Here is a 22,221-nt window from a genome sequence, read left to right as displayed (position 1 = left end):
GCATAAATAGCAATCTGACACTTGTTTTTGATGTGTGAAGAAATAAATACCGGCCAGGAGATTGGGTTAATTCCATTGCATGTCCTCAAAATGGCATTATAGGTCCTTTACATCCACCCAAACAGGCATGTGTGGCTGTTCTGAACAAGTTCTGAAGATCAGCCACATCAGACATGAAATATTAAGAGATGTCTCTCGCCAGATGCTGCCAAACCATTGAGTTTCTCCAGCATGACAATGCAGCATACCCTCAGCACTGGAGGCTAAGCCTTGATTTTGGTTGTCAGGTCCTGGAATTGGGCTACCAAAACTGTGTGACTCAGGGAAAAGCAGTGGGAGAGTCACAAAGTGGATAGTCTCATCATAGATGGTGCTGGTTCAGGAATGCCTGAAGAAGGGCTTATGCCCGAAACGTCGATTCTCCTGTTCCCTGGATGCTGCCTGACCTGCTGCGCTTTTCCAGCAACACATTTCCAGCTCTGATCTCCAGCATCTGCAGACCTCACTTTCTCCCCTAGTCTCATCATAGAGCCAATGGACATCGGGGCTTGGAGTTCGAGCTTTAACAGCATTGCAAAAGACCCTTCAGCCCATCATGCCAGCACAGGCCACCAAGCATCCATCTATTCTGATATTATTTTCTAGCACTTTTCCAGCTATCACATTTCAAGTGTATATCTAAATACTTCTGAAATATTTTGACCGTTCCTGCTATTTCCTACTCCTTATCTTAAAACTGTCATCCTTGGTTACTGACTCCTCTACAAAGGGGCAAAATTTCTCCCTATCTATGCCAGTCATGACTTGTACAGTTTAATTCGTTCGCCCTCAGTTTTTCTTCATTTCTAAATTGTTCCAGCCCAGAGAACATCCTGGTGAATCTCTTCTGTATTAGTCCCATTGTAATTCCATCCTTCCTCATACGTGGTGACCATAACTGCACAAGCTGTGGCCAAATGTTATACATAACCCACTCAACCTCCTTGCTCTCGGATTCAGTGCTTTGACTAATCAAGGTAAGTACCTTCTTAACCACCTTATCTACCTATCCTGCTGATCTCAAGGCTTTATGAACATTCACATCACAATTCCTTCCTTCTTTGCAAGATCCCACCATTCAACATATATTCCCTTGCTCTGTTAGTCCTACCAAAATGCATCACTTCATTTCTTTCATGGTACTGTGGGCATCTTTGACTAGGCCAGCAATTACTGCCCATCCTTAATTGCCCAGAAGACAGTTAAGAATAAACTGCATTGCTATGGTTGTAGAGTAACTTGTAGGCCAGACCAGGAGAGGATGGCATTGGCAGAGAGGGGTTCAACAATCAGCAGTGGTTTTAAGGGGTCACTAGACTCTTCATTCCAAATTTTTTATTGATTTCAAATTCCACAATCTGCTGTAGTGGGATTCAAACCCATGGTCCCAGAGCATGACCTGGATCAACTGAGGCCAACAGGCCATCACTCCACATGTTTCAGCATTAAACTCCAGTTATGGGCCGCATGGTGGCACAGTGGTTAGCACTGCTGCCTCACAGCGCCAGAGACCCGGGTTCAATTCCCGCCTGTGGGATATAAATGAATTAATGTTATTTCTGCAAGTATAAATTCTGATACAGAATAGGAATGAGAAAATACATATTCAGCAAAAAGAAAGGATATGTGAGCATGAGACATGAATACAGAACAATGGTGGATATATGGGCAAACAGGAAAGCATCTGTTTCCCCCTTACTCGGAGACACAGGAACAAACCCTAATTAGAGAGGTCAAAGTGGCCTCTGGATGGAAATAGATGCTGATAGAAGAAAAGATATGCCTAATCAATAATCTATAATAGACTGACGTCAAACACCCTTATGGGAGTCAGAGATAAGAGTTTGTCACGGACAAAACAGGATAAACAGAAGTTGTGGGATCAGTCTTAAGGAAATGAGTGACGTAAGCGAAGCAGGGAACAGACAATGGAATAAGGAAAAATATGGGGATTCAAACTGTATAAATTTCGAGAGTTTGTTGGATTTGGTGTGCATTTTCTCATTACCTTACCTGGTATTGAGACAGGGCACCCATCTATAGATGTAAAAATAAATGGCGGATTCAGATATTTGTCTCGGACTGAAATTATTAAAGTGAGTGAGCTTTTGTTTCTCACAATTGGGGGCTCGTGTCCGGGATTTTCTTCCATCACCGGGGGGAGTGGCTGGCCTTGGACACTGGGAAGACGCGTCCCGTTCCCCATTGAGGAGCGGTCTCGTGTCCCGGTTTGGTCTGCTCCCTTGGGTGACTGGTGTGAATCCTATAAGAGAGACATCTGAATCAGACAGTGATAGGAGCTCGATAGAAAATACGGTGACAAAAGGGGCCAGGCAACTCTGTGCACAGACCAAGGTAAGAAAATTGACTTTTAAGTATTGCCTTGGTGGCCGGGATTGAGTTTTAGTAGTTAATAAGGGACTAACGAAGGAACTCAATATGGCTTGCGCTTTGGGTTAGGAAAAAGCCTCCGGGGAAACAAAGTAAGGAAAAGGCAATGGAAATGGAGGCGGGGTCCCTTACAACATTCCTCCAGAAAGTCCTTTGGGCAGGATGTTGTGGAAATTGGCAAAATAATACTTGTGCAAGGGAGAAAGATGATTAAATATTGTTGCTTTGTATGGACTAAGGACTCCATTCTTCGTCCCGCTGTCTTCTGGCCAAAGTACAGATCGGACGAAGACTGGGTTTGTGAATATCTGAGTTTATATGTCAATGTGCGAAAGAGAGAGAGAGAGAGAGTGTGTGAGAGAGAGAGAGAGAATGAAAAGAGCTGTACAGCTGGTAGGAAGTTTAACCCTTTGTGATTTGGTTTGAGTGAACATTTGTTTGTTGGTGATTGAATGTTTGTGTTTTATTCCCTGGAGCTTGAGTTCCAGGACTGTTTCGAATCTGATTTTGTTATGGAAACTTAACATGATTTCTTTTAAGGTTAAGGATTCTATTGTGATTATGAAAAAAAAAAGGAATGATAACTCCTGTTCTTTTTACAGATCATGACTGCCTTACTATCAGTTTCTAACTAATCTCTTTTATCTTTACATAAAAGCGATTTATAGAGGACAGTTGAAGTTTCAGTTCAACATTAGATTGTAGTAAAAGCAAAATTCTATGGTTAATATCTGTGACCTTGGATTCAGCCATTGTTCATGCATTAGAAGTTTTTTTTAAAAAAACTTGAGTAGACAAATTCTTTTAAGGCAAGTTCTGATTATTTTACGACCTATAGTATTGTAATTGAGCAATGATTGGTCAGGACTATTTAAGGAAACTAATTCTGGATCTAAATTTGTTTTAAAAAATTCTCAAGGTCAGGTTCGTAGGAGAGTAGTCTGACACAGAACAAACGACCAAGAGGCGAGACTGCTAGAATATGGGCATTTTATTCCCCGCAGTGTCGCACAACGGGTCTGGTTTATACTCACTCTACATGTTACAAAAACTGGGAGCCGTCAGTTCTTGTAGAGCGGTTGCCAACAACCCACGCTCGGCGGTTAAACGTAACCCCGGAGCAGACTCACCGAACTGGAGACTTTTCCAGCTTTTTATTCTTTTCCAGATATAAACATTCATGTGAACAGCAGAGCAAGGCTAAAAAACACATTCCATTCTGGTTACATACAGATAAGAAGATTCACACGGGACTAAGCAACACCTCCATTCCGGTTAGATTCACACATGTATTGGGACATAATTTTTAACCGTTTCACCACATTCCACTGCTTGGAATTTTACACCACATTCCACTGCTTGGCCCAATACATGTGTTACATTATGCAATTCGTTTCAGTTAATTTCAGTTCAGTCAATTCAGTGTAGTTCAATTCAGCTCAGTTCAGGTCTGTTCAGTTCAATTCAATTGTGTTCAATTCAGTTCCGTCCATTTCAATTCAATTTAGCTCAGTTCCATTTTGTTCCGTTCAATTTGATTCACTTCAGTTCCACTCAGTTCAGTTCAGTTCAATCCCATTCAATTCTGTTAACTCCGCTTCAGCCTTTTGGACATGCCCACATCCTCCGCTGTACCCCAGGCAAGGGGTTCTTCGGCAGGACTGGGATCCTTTCTCAAACAAACTGCCACGTACATGCCCACATCCATGCCATCCCGGGACGGTCGGGACCTCCACAGTTTGTTCTTCTGGTTTCTTAGTCGTTTTCCAAAACATTGTTCTGTATCAAAATCTCTCCTCAATTGCGATTGACCCTGCTCGACTACGCCAAATGTTTTAAAAAATTCTCAAGGTCAGGTTCGTAGGAGAGTAGTCTGACACAGAACAAACGACCAAGAGGCGAGACTGCTAGAATATGGGCATTTTATTCCCCGCAGTGTCGCACAACGGGTCTGGTTTATACTCACTCTACATGTTACAAAAACTGGGAGCCGTCAGTTCTTGTAGAGCGGTTGCCAACAACCCACGCTCGGCGGTTAAACGTAACCCCGGAGCAGACTCACCGAACTGGAGACTTTTCCAGCTTTTTATTCTTTTCCAGATATAAACATTCATGTGAACAGCAGAGCAAGGCTAAAAAACACATTCCATTCTGGTTACATACAGATAAGAAGATTCACACGGGACTAAGCAACACCTCCATTCCGGTTAGATTCACACATGTATTGGGACATAATTTTTAACCGTTTCACCACAAAATTAAAGGACTAAAACTGGGTAATTACAGTAAATTGCAAAATTGGGAACTGTATGCATTTTGCATTTTGACTATTAAATACTGAAGAAATGAACGTAAATATATATAAATATATTTATACGTTAGGAACAGGCTTTGAAGGTTAGTCAAGCATGAATTGATGAATTGGTGTTTGAAGTTATGGGGAGCTAGAAATATTGCAATATTTCTTTAAAAAAAAAGAAAAAGGGGAAAAACGTAACGACTTATCCCCTTCGGGAGGTACCTATAGGGGACAAAGAGATTGGGTTTGTAAGTGCCCCCCTCACCAGTGGGGAGGTCAGAACATTTAAAAAGGAAATGGAGGTCCTGGTTGAGGATCCGGTGGGGTTGTCTGAACAAATTGATCAATTTTTGGGGCCCAGTCTGTATACCTGGGCTGAATTAATGTCTATTTTGAATATATTATTTACTGGGGAGGAAAGGGGACTTGTACGAGGAACTGCCATGAAAATATGGGACAGGGAACACCTGATTGGAGATGGGGATGCTGGACAGGGAGAGATGAAGTTTCCCCTCAGAGACCCCCAGTGGGAAAACCAAAACCCGGAGCATAGAGAAGAAATGAGGGAATTGAAAGACCTGATTCTAAAAGGAATAAGAGAGGCAGTTCCGAAGTCACAGAATTTGATTAAAGCCTTTGAAATTAGACAGGAGAAAGATGAGACTCCCTCAGCTTTCTTGCAAAGATTAAGGGACTCAATGCGGAAATACTCTGGAATGAACCCTGAGGACCCAGTGGCACAGGGTCTTTTGAAAGTACATTTTGTGACAAGAGCATGGCCAGACATACAGAGAAAGATACAGAAGATAGAAGGATGGAGTGAAAAACCATTAGATGAATTGTTGAGAGAGGCACAGAAAGTGTTTGTAAAGAGGGAGAGGACAAGGGGGAACATTTGATAGAGGGTTTGAGCGACAGGGGCAGAGATGGAAGTCGCTACAGGCAGGATGCTATTATTGCGGAAAGATAGGGCATTTTAAGCGGGAGTGTCCTGATCTACAAAGGGAAGAAAGGGCAATTCCGCTTATGAATTATGATGAAGAATAGGGGTGTCAGGGGTTCCTGCCCTCAGGGGCCCACCAGGAACCCTTGATAAACTTGAAGGTGGGACCCTGTAGGGAAGAGGTAGTCTTCCTAGTAGATACGGGGCAGCACGGTCATCGTTGAATTTTAAACCAAAGAAAGTAGAAATGTTTACACGGTCAATTACTGTTTCGGGGGTGAAAGGGGAAGGATTTACTGTTCCAGTATTTGAACCTATGATGATAGAAGGTCCTAAGGATAGGATCACAGGGGAACTGCTGTATATCCCTGATATAGGAAGTAACTTACTGGGGAGAGATTTAATTATCCTTTTAGGACTGGAGATTGAAATTCAGGAAAAAGAATTAGTTGTACAACTGGCAATATTGACAGAGGATGCAGAGAGAGAGATAGACCCTATTGTATGGGCTAGAGAAGGGAATCATGGAAAACTACAGATCCCTCCCCTTACAATAAATTTAAAACGGAAAGGGGACGTTGTCTGTGAGCGACAATATCCTATTTCCATAGAAGGTAAACGGGGACTGCAGCCAGTAATTGAGGGACTGATTAGAGATGGTTTGTTGGAGCCATGTATGTCTCCTTATAATACCCCAATTCTACCAGTACGGAAATCTGATGGAACTTATCGATTGGTGCAGGATTTGAGAACATTAAATCGAATAGTACAGATCAGGCACCCAGTGGTGCCAAACCCCTACATGTTATTAAGTAAGATCCCTCATGATCACAAATGGTTTAGTGTGATAGATTTAAAGGATGCCTTTTGGGCTTGTCCCTTGGCGGAGGAAAGATTTGGGACTATCCCCCTATGAAATCTTATTTGAATTACCTTATCTGGGAACACAGGGAGAATTGCCAATTCCCGAAACTAAAGATTTGTTTTTAAAGAAGTATATACTGGGCTTGTCCTCCTCTTTATCTTTCCTCAGAAAACAGGGTCTATTGGCACAGACTCCGCCCCTTGAATTTGCTGTTCATCCCATCCGGCCAAGAGACTGGGTCTTAATAAAATCATGGACAGAGACTAAGCTGCAGCCAGACTGGGAAGGGCCGTACCAGGCTCTTTTGACTACCGAAACGGCAATAAGGACGGTGGAGAAAGGCTGGACTCATTATACTCGGATCAAAGGGCCAGTGGACCCTCCAGTTGAGGAAGAAGTCTGGACAGCCGAATCAACGCAAGACCCGCTGAAACTCAGACTAAAGAGACTTTGAGTAATTGACTATACAGTGGCGATGCGGGCGCGGGATTATTTCTGTAAGATTGTATATTAAGCCTTTTTGTGTTCTAGCATAATGATCAGAATACTGGGAATGCTTAGAGTTATGATGCTAGCCCTCTTGGTATTAGGATTTTGTCACATATCATTTTCATATGTATTATTAATGGTTCCTGAGTCTGACAATCCACAAGTAATAGACACTGATATATGTAGCTTAGTAAATTGTGGGAATGTAGCTAATCAGAGACAATACCGCAACTCAGAGATACATCTTAAGTCCTATGGGGATGGCCTCGGGGATGGTACTTGGTATAATGGTCTTGTCACAATACACCGGGCCCCCTTCCGACCAGCACGCGATTGTCCCGATAAAAAGTGTAGCCCCATATATTTAACGATAAGAAAAACCACATGGCACGGAGCGGTTTTGGGAGGTGGCACTTATGAGGTACAATTAAATGAAACATTTGGGATTGAAATGAAAGCAAATGGGAAGGAGTTTGTGGGCTGTTGTTTTCGAATTAGCATAGGACAGGGAAAATGGGTAGAATTACTGGGTAATGAGATACAACCTTTCACTCCTCCCAATGATCCTACAGTAGTAAAAATTATAGAGGTAAAGGATTTGAAACAGACCATCGAGATAGAGACTGGGTACGGGGATGCAAATGCCTGGGTTGAATGGGTAAAGTATACTGTAAAAAGTCTGAACAAAAGCAATTGCTATGCATGTGCCTCCGGTAGGCCAGTGGCCCAGGTGGTTCCCTTTCCGCTCGGGTGGAAGCGAGACAGGAAGGGCATGAAATGTATGATAGCCCTGTATCAGGATGAGACTGCATGGAATGATAGGAATTGTACCTCCCTATCTCTGATGTTCCCTCCCTTGGAGGAGAAAGATGCAAAAGTTCCCCCCACATTTTCCGCCGTAGTTGGAAATCACACGTCATGTGTGCACAAGCGAGGTACGAGTCGGTCGAGAGATTTGGGGGAGCTGAAATTATGTACAGAGATTAAGAATGTTACCGAAACGGAGAAGGGAGGGAACTACTCAGCATTAAAGGTTCCCCGAGCGGATCTGTGGTGGTACTGTGGAGGAAAAATATTGAGACCCACCCTACCTCCGGATTGGAGAGGGATATGCGCAATTGTACAATTGGCAATTCCATTTACCCTGGCATTTGAGAAGGAAAAGATAGTAGGGAAAAAGGGAAGGGGTAAGAGATTACTGTTAGATACTTCTTTTGATGACAGGATTTATCTTGATTCGGTAGGAGTCCCTAGGGGAGTACCTGAATTCAAAGCTCGTAACCAGATTGCAGCAGGCTTTGAGTCAGCCCTCTTTTGGTGGGCAACAATTAATAAAAATGTAGACTGGATAAATTACATTTTTTTATAATCAACAGCGATTTATAAAATTATACAAGAGAGGCGGTTAAAGGAATATCAGAACAGCTTGATGCGACAAGTAGGATGGCATGGGAAAACACAATAGCCCTTGATATGATTTTAGCAGAGAAAGGGGGTGGTGGTTTTCATCCTTACTTCCCTGATAGTAGTAGTCGGGGTATTGGTGGCCATTGGCTGTTGTGTCATACCCTGTATACGAGGGCTCACCCAGAGGCTGATTGAAACAGCCTTGATGAAACGAATGCCCCTGAGGGGAATCAGACAGAGGAACTTTATCAACTAAATAATAAGGAAGTGAGTGAGACTAAGATGGATGAAATCTCTGAAATGATGCTTGCGAATTTAGGGAACAATGTTTAAAAAAAAAAGAGACAAAAATGCAGAAGATAACAGATAGTAATGAAAAGAAAAAGGGGAAATTGTGGGATATAAATGAATTAATGTTATTTCTGCAAGTATAAATTCTGATACAGAATAGGAATGAGAAAATACATATTCAGCAAAAAGAAAGGATATGTGAGCATGAGACATGAATACAGAACAATGGTGGATATATGGGCAAACAGGAAAGCATCTGTTTCCCCCTTACTCGGAGACACAGGAACAAACCCTAATTAGAGAGGTCAAAGTGGCCTCTGGATGGAAATAGATGCTGATAGAAGAAAAGATATGCCTAATCAATAATCTATAATAGACTGACGTCAAACACCCTTATGGGAGTCAGAGATAAGAGTTTGTCACGGACAAAACAGGATAAACAGAAGTTGTGGGATCAGTCTTAAGGAAATGAGTGACGTAAGCGAAGCAGGGAACAGACAATGGAATAAGGAAAAATATGGGGATTCAAACTGTATAAATTTCGAGAGTTTGTTGGATTTGGTGTGCATTTTCTCATTACCTTACCTGGTATTGAGACAGGGCACCCATCTATAGATGTAAAAATAAATGGCGGATTCAGATATTTGTCTCGGACTGAAATTATTAAAGTGAGTGAGCTTTTGTTTCTCACACCGCCTCAGGCGACTGACTGTGTGGAGTTTGCACGTTCTCCCCGTGTCTGCGTGGGTTTCCTCCGGGTAGGTGAATTGGCCATGCTAAATTGCCCGTAGTGTTAGGTGAAGAGATAAATGTAGGGGAATGGGTTTGGGTGGGTTGCGCTTCGGCGGGTCGGTGTGGATTTGTTGGGCCGAAGGGCCTGTTTCCACACTGTAAGTAATCTAATCTAATCTAATCTTAAACTCCCATTTGGCCGAATGGCCTCTAAACTGATTAAACCACGATCTGGGATCGATTGCTTTGCTCTGACTCTTGGGGGTGAATGTTATCTGCGACGCCACTAAGCATGACAGCAAGGTCCCGCCCCTCTCCGGCGATTGGTCCATTGTCCCCAACGGCCCAGGAGCCGTAGAGCCGATAGGCTGAGACCTACATCAAACGGAGGCCCCGCCCACCACCACCAAGCTCCCTTGTCGCGGCCGTTACTCCCCGGTTCCCGTTTAACAGCGACAGGGTTCCGTGAGGCCTAGGGCTCCGTTAGGCCATGGCGGGCGGCCCGAAGGTTCTCGAAGTCTTGCTGGATGCCGCGCTGGAATGGAGAGAGGCTAAGACCCTACTGAAGGCCAAGGCCGTGCGCTGCGGTCAGGCGCTGTGCGGCCTGGAGCCGCCGTCAGACCGAGGGGCCGGCCTGTGCTTCACCGCACGCTGTCAGGATTCGGGCCGCTGCTGCCGGAGGAGAGTGGCTGCTCAGGCCGGGAGCTTCACCGAGTGAGTTGTCGCGAGGCGGCTGTTGGGGCCTAGAGCGCATCCTGCGATATACTTGTGCCCACGTGATCCCCACCCGGGGCATTCTGGGAACTGTAGTCCGGTAGTGGGAAAGGATATGTCCCTCAGGAGAGGAAATGGGATAGAGGGATAAGAACAGAAACAGGCCATTCAGCCATTGAAGTCTTAACCAGTCAGAATGATCAAGTGGTTAGGCCACTTTGGAATATTGCGTGCAAAGCTGGCCTCTCTGCTATAGGAAGGATGTTGTGAAACATTACAAGAATGTTGACAGGGTTGGAGGATTTGAGACATAAGGAGAGGCTGAACAGGCTGGGGCTGTTTTCCCTGGAGTGTCGGAGGCTGAAGGGTAGCCTTATAGATGTTTATAAAATCGCGAGAGGCACGGATAGGGTGAATAGACAAGGTCTTTTCTCCAGGGTGGGGGAAAATTACAGGGCATAGGTTAGGATGAGAGGGTAAGGATTTAAAAGGGACCTAAAGGGCAACTTTTTCATGCAGAAGGTGGTGTGTGTATGGAATGACCTGCTAGAGGAAGTGGTGGAGGCTGGTACAATTTGCAGAGCCATTAAGACAGCCAAGAATCAATACTGATCTAAACCCGGCGACTATGGCAAGGACTGAACGACATCACAGGTTCTAAAAAGAGACAGTACAAAATAGCAGACGAGGACCCATCCCTTCCAGATTGTATCAATGCTCTGTATGCTCATATTAAGCAGAACTCCGACAAGTCCTGACGAACCTATCCCAACAGTCACTTGCCAACTGATCAGAGGTCAGATCAGTTTTCCTTCATATGAATCCAAGGAAAGCGATACGACCAGATGGAGTACCAGGCCGTGCACTTAGAGCATGTGCAGATCAACTGGCAGAGGTCTTGGACATCTTCAACCTCTCCCTGCAGCAGGCCACTGTCCCTGCCTGTTCCAAGAGGCCAACATCATCCCTGTACCTAAGAAGGCTCATGCAGCATGTCTCAATGACTACCGCCCAGTGGCCCTAACTTCGGTGGGCATGAAGTGTTTTGAAAGGCTGGTCGTGGCATTAACCACCCCAAGCCTCCCCAATACTCTTGACCTATTCCAATTGCCTATCGGACCGATAGATCCACATCTGATGCCATTTAACTTACCTTCACTCCCCCCTAGAACAACTTGACACCACGTAAGAATCCTACTCATTGACTGCAGTTCAGCCTTCAACACTATTATCCCTTCGAGACTGATTACTAAACTTAGTGATCTAGAACTAAGCCCCACTCTTTGCAATTGGATCCTCAGTTTCCTGACCCACAGGCCACAATCAGTGAAGATTGGGGACAATATTTCATCTGCACTAACACTCAACACTGGAATCCCTGAAGGGTGCATACTCAGCCCCCTACTGTACTCACTGTATACCCATGACTGCACCGCCAAATACCAGACTAATGCTATTTACAAGTTCGCTGATGGCACCACCAAAGTCGGTCATGTCTCAGATGGTGACGAAACAGACCACAGATGGGAGGTGGAAGACCTGGAAAAATGATGCATTGAGAACAACCGAGCTCTCAATGCCAGCAAAACCAAGGAACTCATTATTGAATTTCAGCGGGACGTTATTCATGTCCCTCTACACAATAACAGCACAGAGGTGGAATGAGTGGAGAGTGGTCATCCACAATAAGCTTTCTTGGACTCTTCACGTGGATGCACTGGTTACAAAGGCCCAACAACATCTTTTCTTCCGCAGGCAGCTGAGGAAATCTGGCATGATGGCGAATACACTTGCCAACTTTGATAGGTGCGTCATCGAGAGCATTCTGTCTGGATATATCACTACCTAGTATGGCAACTGTACCATTCAAGATCGGAGACGGTTACAGAGAGTGGTGAATTCGTCCCGGGCATTCACAAAGGCCAACCTCCCATCTATAGAATTTATCTGCCAGCATTCTCTAAGATCCATCCCACCCTGGCAATATTTTTCCTCAACCTGTACCATTGGGGAGAAGTCACAGAAGCCTGAACACATGCACCAGCCTGTTTTGAAACAGTTTCTACCCTATTGTTGTTAGGATACTGCATGGGCACTCAAACTCTTAATATTCGCCTGTACTTGTGTTTTTGTTTTTGCTGCTGTTTACCTATTATTTACTATCTGTGCGACTTAACTCTGTGATCTGCCTGTATTGCTCGCAAGACAAAGCTTTTCACTGTGCCTCGGTACACGTGACAATAAATTCCTTTCAATTTTTAAAAGGCATCTGGGTGGGTACGTGATTAGGGAGGGTTTATAGGGATGAGGGCCAAGTGCTGATGCATGGGACTAGATTAGTTTAGGATAGCTGGTTGGCATGGATGAGTTGGATTGAAGGGTCTGTTTCTATGCTGTACATTTCTATAACTCTATGACTGATCTGATAACCATTAATTTTCCTGTCTTTTCCCCATGATCCTCAACTCCTTTACAGTTAAAATTGATCTCACCTTTAATTGTATTGAATGACCGAGGCTCTGTGGTAAAAAACTTCCACGCATTTGCCACTCTGAGACAATGCTGCCTCATTTCAGTCTTGAGTGGTGGCCCCTTACTCTAAGGTTGTGCCCTCTGCTCCTAACACAAGGGGAAACCACCTCTCAACAGCCATCCTGCCAAGAAACCTAAGAATTTTCTATATTTCAATAAGGTCGCCTCTCTCTCTTCTAAACTTTAAATGAGTACAAACCCAACCTACTCAGCCTCACATCATATGACAATTCCTGCATATCTGAAACAAAAAACCCCAGAAATTGCTGGAGAAATTCAGCAGGTCTAGCGCAGCTGAGGAGAGAAAGCAGAGTTAATGTTTCGGGTTCAGTGATCCATCTTCAGAAGTGTTTTGGATTTCCAGCATCTGCAGTTCTTTTGTTTTCATTGTTTCAGCGTTTAATTCAATGCAGCATCTGTTCCAGGTATACCCACCTTGAGGTTTTGCTTCTCTCTCCAGCTGGGTTTCCATTCTAATCATTTTTTTTGGTCTGGTTCACCATCATTGTCACAACTGGAGTTTGACAAAGTATTTGCCAAAACTTGCTTCCACTGCCACGTCACATTCCTCAGTGACTGCCGCTGGCTCAGACTCGCCCATATGAATTCCAACTGAAATTTCGTCTTTTGTGTGTTGAGTCCAGGGTCATAAGTATCTCTGTGATGTGTAACGCTCCTCAGACAACTGTCCTTGCTGAATTCTGAGATCCACACTCTGTTCATTCTAATTATGAATATGTCTCATTCTTGAAGGTCTGGTTGTCTTTAGCACCAATTGAGATGTGACCAAAACCAAGATTTGTAGAGCCAGATCATGCAAAAAGTTAAATATCCATCCTTTCATTTTTTGTGCTGTCCATGCAATCCTTCACAATGCAGTGTTGAAAGAAGATGATTGTGTTTATCTGTAATTGAGTGAAACACATGTTTTTGTCAAGGTAAACACTTGCAAAGGAAAAGCAAGTGACTGATTGAATGGCCAAGATTATCTTATAATAATTAGTATGGTGAAAGCAAAGCCTTAATCATTGAAATCTATACAAACTGTCAATGTTTCTGTATAGAATGTAGCACAAAAACTGGCTACTGGTCACCTGCTCTCTGCTGGTGTTTGAACTCCACTTGACTGTTCTCCCAACCTACTTCATCTCACCCTAGCCCGTTTCTTGCTACAGCAGTTGGCTGCGGTAACCACAGCCAGTGTATCCATTATTGATATGTTTCTTTTACTTCTCAATGTATTTTCTGGGTTTTTTGGGCAGGTTTATTTGGGAAACAACTGAGACTTTGCAGGCGTCACCTGTTAAGGAACGGCTTCTTGCTCTCAATAGTCACAATGATCTGGGGATCTATGAGCTGTGTGTCCAGGATGGCATCTGTGACGTCACCAATACCCACAGCTGTAGTGAGGAAGCACTGAAGAAGCTGGTTGAAAGCAAGAACTTGAGTAAGTGTTGACAATGTCTGTTAAATAAAGAAATCGATGCTCATCTAAGTCGTGAAAATGGGCGTCTTCAGGGATTGTAGGCCAAACCAGCAAAGGACGACAGTTTCCTTCCCTAAATAACCTCAGTTAATCAGATGGCTTTTTCCAACAATTAACAATGGTTTCATGATCATCCATTAGACTCCTAACACCAGATACTTTATTGAATTCTTGATGGGATATAAACCCAGAACATTAGATATTGGCATCATTGGCTGGGCCACCATTTTACTGCTCATCCCCAGTTGCCCTGAAGGTGCTGTGAGCTGTCTTAAACTATTGCAATGTTTAGAGTGTATGTTTACTCACAGTACATATAAATCCTTCTAAAATATTCTGAGAGTTGCTGCTTCTGCCTCTGTTAAAGGCAGTGAGTTCATTCTGTGGTTCTGGTTTGCTCCTACAATGTTGATTCTCCTGCTTCTCGGATGCTGCCTGACATGCTGTGCTTTTCCAGTGCCCCACTTTTCTACTCCAAGAATTGCTACTTGTCTGTTAGGAAGGGAGCTCCAAGATCCCACTGATGTTGAGGGGCGACCGATTATACTTCCAAACTGTAGGCTAATAATGGCCTAGTGGTATTATCGCTAGAACATTAATCCAGAAACCCAGCTAAAGTTCTGGGAATCTGGGTTCATATCCCACTATAAATTCAGTGAAGTAGCTGGAGTTAGGCATCTAATGGTGATCATGAAACAATTGTCAGAAAAACCCATCTGGTTAACTAATGTTCTTTTGGGAAGGAAACTGTCATCGTTTTCTGGTCTATTACTCCAGACTCACGGCAATATGGTTGACTCTTAACTGCCCTCTCGGCAACTGGGGATGGGTAATAAATGATGGCTCAGTCAGTGACATCCACATCCCTTGAATGAATTAGAAAAAGAAAATCAGGAAGGTGTGCAGCTGGAAGAGGCAGGTGCTGATGTTCTGCTGCATCATAATTGGTTGAGGTTGCAGGCTTGGAAGGTGCTGTTGAAGGACCTGGGTGATAAGTTCAGGGGAAATAAAAGACAAAACATCAGGAACAGCAGTTTTAGGCAGCAAGTATTGTGATCTGGCGTACAGTAGTTGATTGCATTGTGATGTTCAAAAGGGAATTGGATAAATACTTGGAAATAAAATTTTGCAAAGTTTTTGGGAAAGCGGAGGGCAGTGGGACTAATGGAGTAGTTATTTCAAAGAGCTGGAATGGGCATGATGGATCAGTTAGCCTCCTCCTGTATGGTGTCATAAAGTCTTAGGGGTTTACAGCAAATGAAAAGGCCCATTGAGTCCCGCCAGTTCAAAAGCAACCACCTAAACATCTAATCCCATTTTTTTAACCTTGTCTGCCTTGACTTTGCAAGTGTACATCTAAATCCTTCTGAAATATTGAGAGTTGCTGCCTCCAGCTGCCTTAAAGGCAGTGAGTTCATTCTGTGTTTCTGTTTTGCCTGGGCTACTTATCTCATTACAATATACAGAATACAGTGTTGAAAGCATTTTAAATTTTATTTAACAGGACCACATATCATTGAAGAAGATAGAAAAGGGATTCGTGCATTAAGATTTAATCTTGTGTTTTTTTAAAATCAGTTACTAACATAATTGACTGTTACTGTATGGAAAACAAAAGTCATGGAATTCATATCTTCTCTTACATAGCTGTTCCTAGAGATTTATAAATCTGGCTGACTAGCAAATGGACTATTTTTTTTAAAAAGCTATTCCTGGATGGTGACTTAATAGTCCATCTATATAAAGTTAAAATTGTTTTAATTATTTTAAGTCAAAATGACTACGCCACATACAAATTTCACCTACATCTATATGGTATTTTTTTTTTCATTCTTCTGCATTTAGCTGGTTCAAAACAAATTGTTTTTGTTTTTCAGGTCTGCCTTCATCTTTTACTGTGAAGATTCTGTCATTTAAAAACAGTAAATCCTGCATGTTGCTCGATAATTGCACACTGCTCCATCTGACCTGGGTGGAGAGCACCTCGGAAGCAGATGTGTTGGGCTGCTTTAAACTGCATCTGCCAGGTGGTGCTGCAGAAAGAATAACAGATGGTCTGATTTGTCAAGAAATGCTTTTCTTATTGGACAGTGCAGGCTGGATATGTATCCTTTGCTTTCTTAAAAAGACTTGTTTTGTTGAACAACGTAATATAAACAACTGCACAAATAATTACCGTTGAGATATCAGCTTTACTTTAGTCTGCATTATATGAGCTGTAAGTACTTATTTACTGTGGAAAACTAACAATCTTGTAGCATTTAACCTTAGCCAGGGGACTTATTGGCTATAATGCTGAATGCTGTAATGCACTGTTATAGCTCCTTTGACTAAGGTATGCAAAATTAGGTGATCCTTATCAAAATATAATAGGGGAAGCTTCAAACAAAGAAATATAATTAGCAGCCATTTTTAATTGCCTTTGTAACATTTTAAATTTATCATTTGCACTTATTGAAGAAACTATATCGATTATCTTACTGATCCATGACCCTAGTTAGGAACCTGAATTAACCATGCTTGCAGCTAAAATATGATCGATGAACAGTCCAGTTTTTATAGATTCTTTTCATCGTGAGTCTCTGCAATTCAATGTTTTCCCCCTCAGGAGTGAATATGTTTTCAAAAAATCTATATTTTAAAATTAAAATTATACTAGGTTTTACTGAAGGGTTTAGATGGTGAATGATAATTGCATGTTATCTGACAATAGTTCCCCCATCACACACTGTCTGTAATGCTTTGTTTATTTTTGCACAGACTAATTTTCAAAGACATGTGTCTTTATTGCTTATGAAAATCAATAATTATTCTTCAAAGTTAATTTCTCATTTAATTTTATTTTCCTTTACTGCTGTAGTGCAACACTAGAATGTAGTTTTGACATTACAGTATTTATCTTTGTCCAGCCGAACTTCGCTTCACCTTCCTGCCCCTTCATTCCAGTACAGCAAAGTATTCTATATACCAAAACATTTATTTAAAATTGGTTAATTGGAGCCAGTAGACCTGAAGAAGACATTTTAAAATGCACCTATTATGGTTGTCTAAGAGTCTGGTAACTTGAAAAGATATTTGAATTTCCAGTGACTGCACAAGCCTTCCAGTCAACGTGATTTAAATTTTAATGTATCAAACAAACTAAAAACAACACTGTCCTGTAGCTTATTCTAATGATATGGAAATTAATCTCTCATTTAATTTTAAAATAACTAAAATTTCTCTGCCATGTTATACTTTATCTCCTAAGTAGGCACTTCACATTCTCCTGGAATCAGTCCAAAGTTAGCCTTTCCTCCCAATGCCTGTTTCACTTTCCTCTTTCCATCTGGATATCTTCTAATCCTGACCTGACCTCCTTGATGAGAATTACCCTCGAACCAAAGCTAGGTGTATCTTCCAGGATTGTCATGAGAATTTAAAACTTGGTCTCGTGATCTGAGAGCGAACTCCAAACTGCGTTCAATGGTCAGGAGCAGAACTGACTACCCATATGTTTCTTTAACTTATTGTTCAAAACCTACTTGTAAGAATAAAAATAAATATTACAAAATAGTCTGGGATTATATGAAGCCCATGATGTTGGTTATGCAGTAAAGTCAGTGTTTTTAATTTGTTTTGTGGATGTAAGTCACACTGGCAAACATCAGTTTTATTGTTCTGACAATTAAGTAGCTTGCTAGGTCAACCTCATAAATGTAAAGTCCAATTGCATTATGTACGAGTGGAGCCACATGTCAGCCAGACTATACCAGGGTAGCAAATTCTCTTGGGAAACAGTGACTTCTATAGTAAATTTTCTGGTGCTAGCCCTCAAACAAACTGAGCTATTGCATTCTACTTCACAACTTGCTATAGTTGGATTTGAATTCACGATTCCATTAGCCATAACCATAACTCTACCTCTGTGACCTATTTGTTGCACTGCATGATCTCCCAAAGATTGCTACATGTTGCTGCTTTTATGCATGTCTTAAAAGACCACAGCTTGTGCATGGCTACTAGTTCCCTGTGCAGCATGTTTACAGTTACTTCATGACTGTACAGCCTGGAGGGAATGTTGATCACGTAACCCTTAGATCTCGTGTTGACAAATCTTTGTGGTACCATTCCTTAAGTAATTATTTTTAAGATATTTATGATACTGTCGATGGTAAACAGCGTGGCAGTGTTAATCTTGCTCTGTGCCAGGCTGGAGAAACTGAAGAGGCAAATGATGTCTGTAATCTGTCATGCTTGGACAGACTCTGGTTATCCCATGATTTGCACATTGCTGTGGCTGTGAACTGTGTTAATTGCGCTGTTTGTGTTAACTTGAATAATTTTTTCAGGTAAATCTCTTTTTTAATATCTTTACAGAAAAAGTCAGAAATTATGTTGAGGTTGAATGAGTTGCTTAAATAAAGTGTAGGCCTTTGGGAAATTCACATAAGAAGGCATACTGCAAAACCTCAAAGGATCTGGACCAGACAGTATGAACACAAGTTTTCTTTGACTTTCTGTAATAGTATCCTGTAGCAAACGCTATCTGCTGCATGCTTCCTCTCTTGGAACAATATTTTTGAAATATTAAGTGTTGGCTTTGGTGGAGTTCTTCAGATTATACCTTGGATTTGGAATGAAATGATGGCTTACCTTAATATTTTGACTTTTAAAATCTACATTGTAATCATGTAACTATTTATGTTCCATGTTCAAAGTTGTCAGCATTATAGTGAGGTAAGAAATGTCCTGCCCATATGTTTTATTGTATATGCTAACTCTGTATGCAGAGTGTTAGAGTCATTCATTGGGGCTATTCTTGAGGTGAGGCACATAGCAGTGGGTAATCTCAAATAGTTGATTTCATGTCTTTGCTGGAGGAGCATGGAATCTATTTCGAATCTTTCACCCAACCTGTTTTAAGATCCAAAGTGAGACACCTGCACATTAGTGGACTAATTCATGATAATTGTAAAACTAGATGCCAAATAACTTGTGTGCAACATCAAGGGGGATCTCTTAGTGCTGTTTTCAAAGGATAGCTTTGACATTTGTTTTATGAACTTTCAATGGAATTAGGATTGATTAGGTACCATGAAATTCAGATTCTTGTTGCTCTTGTAGAAAACACCCTGAGAACTTGGAGCATACAAGAAAAGCTTCCGCTGATGCACCTTTGAAGGCACCTGGTGTTGATGAAGATGACCTTGCCAGTTCAGCATATAGCAGTAAACAGCTCAACCTATCATTTCAGATGGATAGGTAAGTGTCGTTTAAAAAAAGAGATTTAAATTCATTTGCTTTTAACTTCTATGAATTATGTATTGCATTTTTATGAATGCTTTTATTAAGATTTACAAAATGAGAGAATTTGATTTATGTAGCGTATTACAATGTGGAATATTTTTGTTAAAAATGGTGGCAATAGATGCAGTACTAGCTATCTCACAACACCAGGTTACAGTCCAACAGGTTTAATTGGAAGCACTAGCTTTCGGAGCGCTGCTCCTTCATCAGGACAGCCACCTGATGAAGGAACAGCGCTCCAAAAGCTAGTGTTTCCAATAAACCTGTTGGACTACAGCCTAGTGTTGTGATTTTTAACCTTTGTACACCCCAGTCTAACACCAGCATCTCCAAATCATGATTTTTTAATGAAAACATGGTGAGCTCAGCAGCCTCTTTGTTTACTTTAGTTCTATGTTACATAATTGCTAATAGCCTAAGCGTTTATTAGTTTTGTTTAATGATCCTTGAGCTAGACTATACAAAACATGTTTTCTATTCTGAATACAAAATATGCATTTTTGGCACCCATATGTACACTGTATGTTTTGTACTGTTGCTCCATTTGGTGTAGTATTGACAAGTAAAGCTCTCTCTGTCTCAACAGTCTCTGAAATGTATCCTAATCAACACCACTGTGATCTTTCAGTTCCCCATATTTGTCTGGCATGTGGGAGATTGCTAAAAATTGGCACTATTGTGGGGACAGGAATGCACGGGACTGGAAGTTTGATTGAAATTAGGTTTTAGCTGGCTTTTCTTTTGGCTCAGGAACCTAATGGAGGAAGCAGGAAAACTGAAACTCTTACATTGACTAGAGCCATGTTCCACAGGCTAGCAGGTGACACACATGGCATATTTATATACTTTGATAAAGCCGTAAAAGAAAAACTCCCTGCTTTCCAAAAAGCTGCTTGCATCTATATTTCTATCATAGTGTTAAGTGATTCTGACTCAGTAAAGAATTTGCTTGAAATCTTAATCCAAAGTACATAGTACAGAATGTTCTACAATATTTGCTTATGGATTTTGGTAGTTTCTAACCATTTGAAAATTCAGTGGCAGATAGCAGCGTGGCTCCAGTTGGAGGAAAAAAAACAGGTGCTGCCTGAAAGGGATCTCTAATTTTGAATCCTGATAAATTGACACAGTATTACTAATCAGCTAATAACATTGGGTGCCAAGGTCGTGAGTACAGAAATACTTATCACCCCAAGATCTGAAGGAATATTATACTCTCCTCCCAGTTTTCTTTAACCGTGGCCTCAAATTCCCTTTCTCGATTTAAAATTGCTTTTCAGGGTCTTCTCGATTTGGGAAGATGGAAAGTGGAGATAATCAGATAAACATTCAAGGGATTGAATTGATTAGAGACAAGAGCATATGGGCGTTCTTTAAAGGGAGAAGGTTGCCTTTAATGCAATGACCTGCATTTGCACAGTTCCTTTATAGAAGATGATGTCTCCAGTTGCTTCAATGATGCAAGAAAGTGTAGATGTTGAGTCAAAAGACAAATTAGTGAAGTGATCAAAGCAAGCAAGTGTCTTGATGGAAAAATGATTTGGTTTAAAGGGAGAAAAATTTTGATTTCATGCCTTTTCAGACAAACCTGAGTGTGAGGCCATGCTGTTTTTCTAATTCAAAGAGGCTAGTTATAGTGATTATTATCTAAGAGTGTGTATTAAATAACATAAATGGTTTCATATGCATGTTAAAGGTCCTGGAAAGCCCGCTTGGGAACTTTCTACAGCGAAACTAAAGTATCATCGGCAGAAAGATTCCTGCAGTGGTCTCCCTGGTATCACCACCTGTCCAGCCAGAATTCTCATGATGCAACCTGCAATGTCAATTCCTATAAATCCTCTGTAGTGCCTTGCGATGATGTTGCTAAAAGCTTTGCTCAGGAAGAGGACCTGAACAACAAAGCCAATAAGTTGAAAGGGATGGTGCAGCTTCAGGGGCTGGAGGAATCCATGAGTATTCAGACAGTATCGCTTTCTGAATTCAGTGTTTTATTCACACTCGTTGCACCTGACTCAGGAGCTGTGACTGTTGCCTTCTGGGACTTGGAAACACAACAGGTGAATTATCATCATATTAAAGGCCAATCCTTACCAGTGGAAGGAGATGGGAACGATGAATTATCCCTGTTTCTCACAGGTACCCTATAAAAATTACTTGTGCAGTATCTTTGAGTTTCTGACAGATGTCTAATCAAGTTGCCGGGAACGGAGTGTTTGAGATATAAAAATAGACTGGAAAAACTGGGGCTGTTTTCACTGGAGGATAGGAAGTTGAGGGGTGATCTTAGAGAAGTTTATAAAATCATGAGGGGCATAGATAAGGTGAATGGCCAAGCGTCTTTTCCCTAGGGTGGGGAAGTTCAAAGCTAGGGGGCGTAATAAGGTGAGAAGAGAAAGATTTAAAAAGGATATGAGGAGCAACATTTTTACACACAAGATGGTTTGTGTGTGGAATGAACTTCCAGGGGAAATGGTGAATGCAAGTACGGTTACAATGTTTAAAAGGCATTTGGATAAGTTCATGAATAGGAAAAGCTTGGAGGGATATGGGCCAAGCACAAGCAGGTGGAACTAGTTTAGTTTTGGAACATGGTCAGTGTGGACTGACTGGACCGAAGAGTCTATTTTCATGCTGTATGACTCTGACTCCAATTACTTTGACAAACCATACTAATGCCAGCAAGTGTGGCACAATGGCTCAATGGTCAGCACTGCTGCTTCATAGCGCCAGGGACCCCGGTT

General features: G+C 41.8%; 2 protein-coding genes across 3 annotated transcripts in view; both read left to right on the top strand.

Moving 5' to 3' along the window:
* The first annotated feature begins 1,576 nt into the window (after window positions 1-1,576).
* On the top strand, window positions 1,577-9,365 carry LOC148138623 (uncharacterized). Its single transcript, XM_087981458.1, has 2 exons — window positions 1,577-2,394; window positions 6,706-9,365. The coding sequence occupies exon 2, from the start codon at window positions 7,073-7,075 to the stop codon at window positions 8,393-8,395; it is 1,323 nt and encodes a 440-aa protein (XP_087837584.1). The 5' UTR covers window positions 1,577-2,394; window positions 6,706-7,072; the 3' UTR covers window positions 8,396-9,365.
* Window positions 9,366-9,865: 500 nt separating this feature from the next.
* spg11 (SPG11 vesicle trafficking associated, spatacsin) overlaps window positions 9,866-22,221 on the top strand; it is a 143,916-nt gene continuing 131,560 nt past the window's right edge. Inside the window, exons 1-6 of one of the 2 annotated variants that reach the window (XM_043677120.2) lie at window positions 9,866-10,170; window positions 13,965-14,149; window positions 16,066-16,293; window positions 18,321-18,519; window positions 19,295-19,432; window positions 21,174-21,616. In XM_043677120.2, coding sequence (XP_043533055.2) covers window positions 9,947-10,170; window positions 13,965-14,149; window positions 16,066-16,293; window positions 18,321-18,519; window positions 19,295-19,432; window positions 21,174-21,616 — 1,417 coding nt within the window. In that variant the 5' untranslated portion in view covers window positions 9,866-9,946. The remainder of the gene's footprint in view (window positions 10,171-13,964; window positions 14,150-16,065; window positions 16,294-18,320; window positions 18,520-19,294; window positions 19,433-21,173; window positions 21,617-22,221) is intronic. The other variant, XM_043677119.2, reaches the window with a different exon arrangement.

Source organism: Chiloscyllium plagiosum, unplaced genomic scaffold (assembly GCF_037043375.1).
Source record: "Chiloscyllium plagiosum isolate Xiang-an unplaced genomic scaffold, Cpla_swu_hap1 HiC_scaffold_39, whole genome shotgun sequence".
NCBI classification, from domain to species: domain Eukaryota; kingdom Metazoa; phylum Chordata; class Chondrichthyes; order Orectolobiformes; family Hemiscylliidae; genus Chiloscyllium; species Chiloscyllium plagiosum.
This window is presented reverse-complemented; position numbering and strand designations above follow the sequence as displayed.

Excerpts from the sequence above, each read along its gene's own strand:
- LOC148138623 (XM_087981458.1), top strand. The coding sequence starts at position 7,073 with ATGATCAGAATACTGGGAATGCTTAGAGTTATGATGCTAGCCCTCTTG.